The 11,783-nt window shown below is 39.9% G+C and overlaps 1 protein-coding gene across 1 annotated transcript in view; it reads right to left on the bottom strand.

Moving 5' to 3' along the window:
- Nucleotides 1-690: 690 nt before the first annotated feature.
- Cd109 (CD109 molecule) overlaps nucleotides 691-11,783 on the bottom strand; it is a 103,948-nt gene continuing 92,855 nt past the window's right edge. The window contains exons 30-33 of the mRNA XM_021206550.1: nucleotides 10,362-10,501; nucleotides 7,104-7,251; nucleotides 4,736-4,838; nucleotides 691-2,039 (exon numbers count right to left, since the gene is read on the bottom strand). Of these exons, the coding sequence (XP_021062209.1) occupies nucleotides 1,873-2,039; nucleotides 4,736-4,838; nucleotides 7,104-7,251; nucleotides 10,362-10,501 (558 nt within the window). The 3' untranslated portion in view covers nucleotides 691-1,872. The remainder of the gene's footprint in view (nucleotides 2,040-4,735; nucleotides 4,839-7,103; nucleotides 7,252-10,361; nucleotides 10,502-11,783) is intronic.

Genomic DNA, 11,783 nt, shown 5'->3' with positions numbered 1-11,783 from the left:
GCTCACTGGGCTCTGACAGTGTGGAGAGGTCCCTGCTCACCATCCCAACTGATCACAGCTGTTTTGTGTTTGGTTTTTCTCCTCCTCCTCCTCCTTCTCCTCCTCCTCCTCCTCCTCCTCCTTCTCCTCCTCCTTCTCCTCGTCCTCCTTCTCCTCCTCCTCCTACTTCTTCTTCTTCTTTTTTCTTTGTTGACCTGCTCCAAGTCCAGAACACTTCTCAAATTCTCAAGCTGTTACTCACCAAGACAACGGACCTGCAGGGGTAGTGGCTGCCCACCTCCATCCATGCTGTACCCAACCCATCATCTGTCACCACAGCCCCCGGACTATTATTCTAGGACACCTGTGAGCTGGCAGGGAGTGTACCAGTCTGGTAGCCACTGCTAACCCTGCTACATTTTGTTTACTTGTCAATCAGTGGTCACCCCTGCCTGCTTCTGGGCAGAGGATTTCGAGTGTCTCCCCTCAGCTTCTTTCATTTTGCTCCAGCTCTTTCTGTTCTATGAAAGAGTCTTGTCTTTTTATCCTGGCCCTTGTTCACCTGGTCACACAGAGGCAGCTTCTAATCCACCATCAATTGATATGTCTAAATAGCTGAAAATATTAAAAAGCAAACTCTTTAGACTCGTGTAATTATATATCCACTTGAGAGAGAAAAGTAAAACACAGAATTAAAGAGCAAAATTAAACCACTTCTTAGATTGATTTTTTTTTTTAATCTTTGAATTTTTACGTATGTAACCTATTTCAGGGTTACTCAAAAGGGAACACTGAAAGGAAGAGAAAAGGGGAGCGAAGGAATGAAGCGGTGAGGAAAGAATATTTCTTTAAATATTCACAAGGAAACAATAGATCCCATACTCCAGAATAAGTTTAACTGAGAACACAGGAATCTTCTTAATGATTTGCAGCATCACTGGGCGCCTGACAGCCCAATACCCAGACCCTGTGGCTGGAAGAGACGGAACAGAAGCCAGGGCCAGCACTATAGAACTTCGAGCAGAATTGTGTCCTGACTCTCTGAGGTCTTCAACCTCAGCTTCTTTCCCAGGGGGATGGGTAGGCTGTGACACAAAGCAATATTCCTTACACCTCCTGCACTGAGCTCTTCTAGGTCAAGTCACGTGGGCATATGTCAGAGGGTTCTCCAGGGCACTCCTGAAGCAGGGTCAGAGTGAGACTGTCGCCATGACAGAAGAGAACACCCCCGGCAACCCTTGAAGGCAGCTTTCAGTGTCTTGTCACCCCCTGAGCAGCATGATACAGGGAATGTTTAAAACGGGAGAATTTTTCTCTATAAAAAAATTGGGAAGAGTCAAGTCTGGGGCATGTCATCAGATCTGCAGCAGAAAGAGACCATTTTACTTTTAAAAACTTACTACCTACATTCTAAAAAAAAGAGTCAGTGTGCTGATCACAGTTTCACCGAGACAGTGGGATGGGCCTGCAGCAGATGTGGGAAGGAGCAGAGATCAAAGTGCCTCCTGCTGCTCTGGTAACACCAGGGCAAATGCTGAAGGGCTGGATACAGAAGAGCCCCCGCCCCTCACATCTTTTACAAAACAGGAATAATGAAAAACAACATTTTTATTCTAGCAAAAACAAGTGCATCTAATAAACTTTCTTAGAGAAGGAGAAATAAAGAGACACATGTCGTCATCCTGGTCATCTTCCACACAAAGATTGCGTGAATTGTTTTACGTGCGTGCTTACACAAGCTCTGGCCTGTTACACTCCCCAGGCCCCCCAAGAAAGGGAAACAATTGATTTTCAGAACCTTCAGAGGCAATAATCAGTTGTAGAAAGAAAACAATCACACTTGACTTTCTGGAATGCTAGTTTTAGACGAAGTCCTTGAAAAATAAATCATAATCAATGTTGCACAAAGTACAGAAGGACGGAGCAAAAGATGAGAAGGCTCGAAGAATGTCGAAGGGAGTCCTTGGCTCCGTCCGTGTGTGACTTGCAGTTGGTGTCTGAACTGAGGTAACATGAGGACAGCTTCACCCGGGTGTTGTAGTTTCTCACTGCCTGTCTCCCTGTTTAAAGAGGCAGACATCCAGGTTAGGTCTCCTTTGCTGAGGAACAGTGATCTTGCTGAGCATAAGTGTATCATGAGGAGGTTATTCTTCACATGGCTTACTTTTTCTTTATCAGAAACAAATACAGTGCTCAAAAGGGGGGCACAGATTGTAAACAAACGCCAAGAAACAATGTGTCCAGCCCAAGTCATCCACAAGCTGTTGGCCAGCATTAAAAGTCAGTGGACAGGCAGCAGCTGCAAACAGTGATCTCTAACTGAAGCAGGGAGAGTTTTAAAGCTTGAATCATCTTCTCAAGAGCTTATTTGGGGATGCTATTTTCTACTCCATTAGAATTCCTGGGAAGAGTGTCTAACCCAGGTTTCACTAAAAGACTCTAAAGATGATGGGAAGTCATCTATGCCTGATGTTAGACGGGCACACTATCCAACACTGCTCACGCCAGGGACAATTCCTAGCACACACTGATATTTTTAAACTGCATAAATATCCTATCACAATATATTAAACTCACCAAAACAAAAACAGCTTTGTTTCAATGTTTTTAAAACACTAAATGCGTACTAACTTATAACCGATCAATTTGAAGTACAATTTATACTATCGATGCTATTTTAAAGAGACTAAATAAGGTGCATATCACATTATAAAAAGCTCACTGACCCTGTCTCGGAAAAACCAAAAAGGAAAAAAAAAAAAGCTTACTGAAAAACTAAACATTTCGTTTTATAATTCTAATAACATTTTATTTTTATTTTTTCCTGTGTTTTAAAGATTGTTTTCTTTTTTTTTTTTTTTTTTTTTTTTTTTTTTTTTTTCGAGCCAGGGTTTCTTTGAGGTGCCATGGGTTCCAGAAGATTATGGCTTGTGGCACACATTCCAATAGAGTAGAGGTAGCAATAGCTGACCANGCCCTCTTGGAGCTGTTGGGCAGGGTGGAATAATTCCCTTGTATGTGAAGGTTCAGACAAGGGAGTCCCCACCAACCTAACAGGCATCAGGCAACTCACATGTTAGAGGCCTTGGGTGATTTGAGGTGCCATGGGTTCCAGAAGATTATGGCTTGTGGCACACATTCCAATAGAGTAGAGGTAGCAATAGCTGACCACCCAGAAGGGAACAGGCAGACCAGAAGCTCTCTCTAGTCAAGTCCGTGCTTTCCCAAAGCTCTGACACTTGGCATTAAAGATTGTTTTCAATATCACAAATGTATTTTTTTTAAAAATTAGTAGGTTAAAATTTTACTATCTTTCTTAAATTCATTGTAAAATAGTTTCCTCATAAATAAGTTGTTTTCCACAAAGTATGTATTTATATAAACAGATATAAATATATAATATATATTAAATATTTGATATATAACATATTATATATAATAAAATATGTACACATATACCTTGAATCTTTTTTTTTATTTTGTTTTGTTTTGTTTTTCGAGACAGGGTTTCTCTGTGTAGCCCTGGGTGTCCTGAAACTCACTCTGTAAACCAGGCTGGCCTCGAACCCAGAAATCTACCTGCCTCTGCCTCTGCCTCTGCCTCCCAAGTGCTGGGATTAAAGGCATGTGCCACCACTACCCAGCAAATCTTTTCATTTCTTAAATGTTTAAAATATTTTGTATGCACCCTAAAGACTATGAGTTGTAGGATTTTTGCAACTAGATTAAATAATACTTTGGATAGCAAGGGACTGTCATTAGGTCCCCACAGTATATCCTATTCGCTTCACCTTAGGAAAAAGGTCCTACACCTGTCTTTCACATATCCCACAAAATCTTAGGGGAATCCTCACCAACCACAGCTGAAAGCAAAGGATAAAAGCGGGTGGGGTTAATCCCAGGAGAGAGAACCACCCGGCACTGCACCTTTGTCTCTATACCTTTGAGTACTCTATCAAGCATTTCCAAAACTGTGAGCTGGCTCACCTTATTTCAAATGAAATTACCTGCAGTTACGATACACAGTTATGTTCGCCCTTCTCATGCATTCCAATGTCCCTGAAGTACCATGAGCACTTATTCAGAACAAAACTTAAATATTAGAAACTCTAGCCGCAATTACGCACTCACACAGCTTCAGTCTGAGTTCAACTTTTCATAATTAATTTGGCAGTCTGCCAGGACAGCTGATTCCTTTCATGGTCTAGATCATTTCTATTTTATAAAATAAGATGTTACTAGACAAATCAAAGATGCTCAAGCTATCATCCCAAGCATTCAGTTTCTCTTGAGAGAGGAAAAAAATGTTATAATGCATACGTTTTGCCAAAACACTCAAGTTCCTGGTGAAGAATTAAACCCCATGGTATTATTCCACTCCTGTGGAATGCCCCCCTTCACCTCAGGAGTCAGACAGACTAGGGGATTGGAAAGAAACAAAAACTTGGAAACTAAACATAACTAGACACTGTTGGCTTTGTTGTGAAGTTTGTAATTATGGCATAAACTGTAAATATGCTCATAAACACTATAGGCAGAATATCCCTTTTTAACATTCCTACCTATACTAAAGGATGCTGCGTTATAAATTGTCAGTAGTCTTCATTTACAGACAGCCTGCCACCTTCATCTCCTCCATCCACATGTTTTCCTTCCAACCATCTGCCCCACAAAACTAACCCTGTGAGATGTCACTTTAAATGAGTAAAATGCCGGCCTTGATTCCCAAAGTCTTAGAAACCCCAGATCCACTTACTTGGTTCATAGTAGTCCATTATAGATACTGAACCATCTTGAATATTGGAAACTTTGTAGATTCTCACAGTGGGAATATTAACACAAAACTGGGATTCATTTACCTAAAAATAAATAAATAGATAGAGAGATAGATAGATAGATAAGATAGATAAATGATTTGAGGAAGTTGGCACACAGTGTGTTCATAAAAATATCTGAGACATTAATTTTTCTTTCATTTTAGGAAATAAATAGAAACTAATATCTGGGGATAATTTCTGAATGTCAGGTAGTACAGTTAAGAACTTACTATACATTTTTCTTATTTAAATTCCAAAACAACGCGGATAGCAGAGGAATGGTTCTTAGTCCTCTTCTACTAAAAGGGATGCCTGAGATTCAGAATCATTTAGTAAACAGCTAGCCTGCTCCTGGGACCACCCAAATCTGTGTCTCCTCGGGAAGTGCATCTCAGTTCTAGCGGCTGCTAATGATTCAGAGAAGCCTAAGTCTACAGATAGGGGCCAGTCCATAGAAGCCTTCCAGAGAGACCCCAGGGAAGGGACACATGCCACAGCTCATGTACTGACACCTATTTCTATAAATGACCCTGATTTACAACTGTGAAAATGTAAAGCATCTCTCTCTCTCTCTCTCTCTCTCTCTCTATATATATATATATATATATATATATATATATATATNTGTGTGTGTGTGTGTGTGTGGTGTATGTATGCATATGTATATATTATCTGTATACATACACACCACACACACATATACACACTATCCCATGACACAGCTATACCACTCTTGAGTATGTACTGAAAGGACTCTAACTCAACCACAGCCCACCCATTCATGTTTCTTCCTGCACTATTCATAACCCCAAAGAAATGGAAGCAGCCTAGATGAGTGAATGAAGAAAATGTGTGGCATACATACACAGCGTAAGGTCAGTTTAGCCTGAAAGAAAATTAAACCACAGCATTTGCAGGAAAAGAAATGCAACTGGAAATTGTTGTGTTAAACAAAGTCAGACCCAGAGTGATCAACAAATACCATATGCGTTCGCTCAACTGAAGAGCCTAGATTTTAATTTTTACATGTGTTTATGCACAGGACAGGGTGTGAGACACTAAACTAGGAAGGAAAGCATGAAAGGGGTGGAGGCGCAAAGGATTCTAATGTGGGGAAAGGGTAATGGAATATATGTGAAATGAAAGCGAAAATGGAGGCTACTGGGAGAGATAAAAGGCGATAGCTAGAGTGAGCAGGGGCATAGGGGAAGGCAATGGGGAAGGAAGATTTATAAGCCACATACAAAGGAAGATGCCATAATCAATCCCTTTGCCTTGTTTGTCAGATTATAAAAATTAATCAAAAAAGAAAAACGATCTAAAAAGAAACTGCTTATCAGGGCAGCGGAGCGGGCTCTGTGAAGTGTCTCACGCAAGCGAGAGGTCCTAAGTTCAGGTCTCTGAAATTCACATAGGAAAGCCAAGCATGACACTGTGTTCCCACAGTCTGGCATTCAGGATGCGAGGACAGACAAATCCCTGGAGTTCGCTGACTGGGCAGCCTGCATGAGCCACCAGCCCCAGGGTCACTGAGCTATCCTAACTCAAAACGAGAAGGTGGACAGTGATGGAGGAGACAGTCAGTATCAATTTATGAACTCCACACACACATGCACACCAAATGTACATACAAACAAGTAGTTACCTTCCAGATGATTGTATAATATATATGCAAATATATACATATTATATATATATTAATATATACATAATACTCCAATAAAAAATTACTCAGCTCTTTATAAAAAAAAAAACCTTCCTCAAGTTCATCATTAATAGTAACTCTCACATAGTGATTTTTTTTTTTAAACTTGTGAGTATATCCATAGTGTGTGTATGTATGTGTGGTATATGTGTACTTGGTGGGGGGCAGTGTAGATTCACCCATGCATATGAAAGCCCGAAAAGGGCACCAGACATTCTATTCTATCAATCTCCACTTTATTCTTATGACCCAGGGTCTCCTGCTAAACCTGGAGCTCGGAGGACAGCCAGGAAGCCCTGGGACCCTCCTGTTCTTGCCCTCCACGATGATGGGGTTACAAGCATGTGTAGTCATGCCCAGTTTTTGTGTGGGTCCTGGGAACTGGAATTCAGGCCATCACACTGTACAGAAAGAGCTCTTACCCACTGAGCCATCTCCTCAGACCCAGAGATGTCTTTTAATAGAGAAAAACGTCTGATTGTCATATCAAAAAACCATTCAAAGACAAAAAGCTGAAATAATGACTTAAGACTTAACAGGCTTCTAAATGCAATACTCAGAACCTTCACCAATAAAGGTTCATGAAACATTTTACTACTTACAGAATCTAAATAAAGGTTGAGTTTCCCATTATCATATTCCACTTTCTTCAATGTCTCACTCAGAGGAATTGAATCTGAAGATGCGCTAAAGCCACTGAGAAGGTTCACTTCCATAAGGACCATGCCTGTCCTCTCTGAACCCAAATGACTGAATCAAAGGAAGACACAAGGAGAAAGAAAAAACCTTTAGGAAAAACTTCAACACATGATCTTTATGTAAAACTTAAATCTTCCAAATATTACTCTAAACATTGTTCAAGCACAAGTAGAATTCACCACAGGAACATTTAAAGCACGTTTTCTTCCAGCTGTGGCAGTTTTTTAACTTGTGGTGACAAGTGGAATGAGAGCTATCAATGGATTCTTGAATAGGATGTGGTGCCTGCAATGAGGTAGGCTTGGCTTACTGGCTGTAGCAGGGACAGTGCATAACCATTCAGTAGGTTCTAGCGGCGCTTTATACTGGTTCTAAACTAAATATTTCTCAAAACATCAACATTCTCTCAAAAGTTGGCAGTACCAACTTCAGCTGCTTAAACCAACAGATGAAGAGAGGTGTCACGTGCCCTCTGTAGATCCCAGTCTGAGACACAGAGGTATGATACTCAGCCGCTATTTGATAAATGAATCAATCAAGCAAGCAATCAAAGAGAAAAGCAGTGGTGGAATTACTGACTGGCTAGAACTATCTAGTAAGGCCTAAAGGAGATGCATGTGAAGATTTTGTTTTATGTCTGACATATAGGTTTGGAATACATGTAGGTCCCTCCTATGATAGTAAATAATAATATCCTGATGTTTCCATTCTTTAATAGAGACCAGTTACAAGTTAAATAAAGAATAATGAAAGTCCTGTTTCATATGAACTAACCAGTACCCCCAGAGGTCGTGTCTCTAGCTGCGTATGTAGCAGAAGATGGCATATTCAGCCATCATTGGGAAGAGAGGCCCCTTGGTCTTGCAAACTTTATATGCCCCATAGAGGGGAATGCCAGGGCCAAGAAGTGGGAGTGGGTGGGCAGGGGAGCAGGGCGGGGGGAGGGTATAGAGGACATTCAGGATAGAATTTGAAATGTAAATGAAGAAAATATCTAATATAATAATAATAATAATAATAATAATAATAATAATAATAATAATAAAGAAAGTCCTGTTTCCTTTCCAGCTGAGAAGGAAAGTGCTGTAGAAATACAAATAGCCCCAACTGCTGGTCAGAATGCTCAAGAAGGGGTGAGGAGGAGGGAGGGCAGGGGGGAGCAGAAATGGGGCAAACACATGGGCTGTTTCATCTCAGTCAAATGACAAGATCCAAATGTACAACAGATAGTAGTAAATGATGGGAAAACCTGTTTCAGGCAATGGCTAAGGAAGCTGAGTACCTAGATCAATACCCAGAGATAACCTTCACAGAGCACCAGTGGCTTCCAGCCCAACAACAAGCTGAGTTCATCATTGTAATGCCTTGAGATATTTGAAAGGAGCATCCTAGATGCAGAACATTTGAAGATTGCTTCTTTCTCAACACCAAGCAATGCTGGGGTGAGAAGACAGACTGACCAAGGAAAGCTTGTGACACCTCTGGATTTAAGAGCTTTCTCGTGGTTGTTCTCAAAATCATGTGCACAAGCATAAGCAAGAGGCTGGAGAAGGCAGCTGCACAGCTCTACTGGGAGATGAGCATTTCTGCAGAAATGAGATTCTCAAGTGCTTCTGCATACAGACCAATTTAAGAACACTTCTGGAAGCTTAAGTTACCAGCACACAATTTACCCAAGACCAGAATCTTCTAAAGTGGAGTATTTTTCAGTATCTGAAATAATTATTCTTTTTTGCTGGATTTTTATGCTGTTAATAAATTTTGGATCAAAAGTTAAAGGTAAATCTGAAGCCAAAATGAAATTATTTCAACAAGAAAATAACTGTTTGTAGCATTAAATAAGATTCATTGGGGCTGGAGAGATGGCTCAGTGGTTAAGAGCACTGATTGTTCTTTCGAAGGTCCTGAGTTCAAATCCCAGCAACCACATGATGGCTCACAACCATCCGTAATGACATCTGATGCCCCTGTATTGGTGTGTCTGAAGACAACAGCTACAGTGTACTTACATATAAATAATAAATAAACCTTTAAAAAAAAAAAAGATTCATTATTTTACAGTTTTCCTAAATTAGACTTAAGTTTTATGAGCTTATATTTTTATCATCAACAACCCCAGGATTTTGACTAGGATCACTTGGAGTGGTCCTCAAATACAATCATAAAGCGTCTAGTTATCCCCAAATACTTACGCCATTATCACATCAGTGGGCACATCTTGCCTGGTCGGTTAGAACTGTAATACACAGGATCGACAGCAGGGGGAGATCACTGGTGCGTGTTCTACCCCCACACCCTACATAGCACCTTCCCTCAGAATGAACACTAGCCAGAAAGGAGAGAGCATTCAGCTCAGTCCACCTCCATTTCTCTATATCCTGTAACCAGAATGTGTGATGTCTTCATCAGTAGTCTTATCATCTGGTTCCGATGAGCAGCCAAGAGTAATGGCAATAGCCTGCCTACTTTGGGGGTCTTCTGAGACCTCTCCCGCCATCAACTCCTAGGAGGGTAATCCACAACTGGCACTGGGAAAGGAACAACTTCCTTGTTTGAAAGTTTATGACTAAAAGGCTCAGTTGGTTTAAAAAAAAAATGAGTATTATAACTGGAGTTCAAGCCATAGAACCCAAGGTGTAAGGGAAGAATCAACTGCAGAATGTAGTTCTCTGACTTCCTGATGCATACCATGCCCCACACATGCTTTCACCAAGATGTATCCTAAACCCAGCAAGAATCAACAAACAAGACCATTTTAGGGGCTGGAGGGAGAGTTAGGTTGTTGAGCATGCTGGCTGTTCTCATGGAGGACCTGGGTTCAATGCCCAGCACATGTAAAGTAGATCACAACTATCTGTAACTCCTGCCCCAGGGGACCTCATGTTCACTCAGGGATTTCTCAGATTCCCACAATAAAATAAAATAATCTTAAAGAATTTATTTCCTTCTATCCGAATTTGTTATAAATACAAAGAAAACTTGTGAACATTTTGGCTTACCTAAGAAGGGCTTAAACATAATTTACCTGCACTTCTAGTATGAAATCTGTGGAGCACTGATAAAAGAAATCTCTTAATAGGGACTCCTGCAATGGTCCCACTTGATAACCATACAAATGAAGCCTTCAAATCTACTTTCTTAAAGGAGCTGTTCACGGATACCTTGTGCACACATTCAGATTCAGGTGACTGATGTCGTCCTCATTGCTCACAACGACGTCTAAATCAAAAACTTCTTGATTTTCGGTAGATCTCCGTCTTTTAGAAGAACCTGAACCTTTCACGTTATAATCAACATTAAGCTACAATTTAAAAAAAGTTTTTTTAATTAGCTTAAGTGAAGTTATAGACATCAGAGAGATGACGGCCACCTCTTTATTAAACCACCATGATTTCTATCTACATGAAACTTAGCATATGTGACAAATTAACAGTAGTAAGCTGTTTGCAATCATCTAAATAGTAGGTAATAATTCTTTTGTAATAAAACCAATTAAAATTATGGTTAAAAATTATTTTTAAATTATTTTAAATTTGCAGTTAAATTATTTTATTTTAAAAAAAAATACCAGCCAAAAAAGTAAGCCTCCTTATGCAATGCTTTTGTAAATGTTTGTCATTTTTTTGAGAAAATTATTAGAGAGGGAAAAAAAAGGGAAAGATACAGACAACCTTCTTGAAAGCATTGACTAATGTGTAATTAATTTACTAATTTCTAAGTTTTGCTATTTTTTTTAATTTTTTTAAGCTTTGCTATTTAAATGGAACTTCAGAACTCCCAGGAAGACAGATGAAATTCAAATACCACCTGTCCAAGTGCTGAAGATTATTTTTCATCATAAACCATTTTTCAAATATGGTAAAATAAATTACAGATTTCAGGTCAGTTGAGTCTTTTTCAGGATATACATCCTCTGTACCTATCTGTGGCATGAACCGTGCCATGGCAACACCAGAGCAATGTGAGGACCAGTGCCTTTCTCAAAGTTGCCCTAAATCAGAAGCTTAGGAATGTGCTCAAATTTTCCTAGGCCTCATCCAAAAAAAAGAATGGAACTTTTTAAATATTTCCTGCATCTACTTATTTTGGAACGGAGTCCATAGGACTGATATTACTATGTAATACTGAATTTCCCTCTAATTCTACTTGAAACACATGCATGACCTGTGCACACCTCAGAAGCAACCATCTGATACCCTTGCTGGATTTAAACACTTATCTCTCGCTAAGCCTCCTCTCTGCACATCTAATTTGTCTGTTTTGCCACAGGTTCATTCACTTGCTCCTTCTGAGTGTGCTACTCTGGGCATTTTCCAAGTCTCTTTTTGTTTTCAAACTACAACAATTAATTACTAAGTATAATATTAACTAGGATTGTTCCTAGAACAATTGAAGAGCAGCTTTCTAACATCCAAAAATCTATCTGTTAACTTTGGCATCTGCCTTTCCATGCATGAAGCTGTCCCGTTAGAGTCTAGTGTCATCAAGCAAGATGGCTATGCTTGTCACTAGAGCAATGGCTAACATCTATCTATAGGGATAGGGGTTGACAGTGAGCCAACAGTAAAGCTCAATCATCTACT

Source organism: Mus pahari, chromosome 10 (assembly GCF_900095145.1).
Source record: "Mus pahari chromosome 10, PAHARI_EIJ_v1.1, whole genome shotgun sequence".
Lineage (NCBI taxonomy): Eukaryota > Metazoa > Chordata > Mammalia > Rodentia > Muridae > Mus > Mus pahari.
This window is presented reverse-complemented; position numbering and strand designations above follow the sequence as displayed.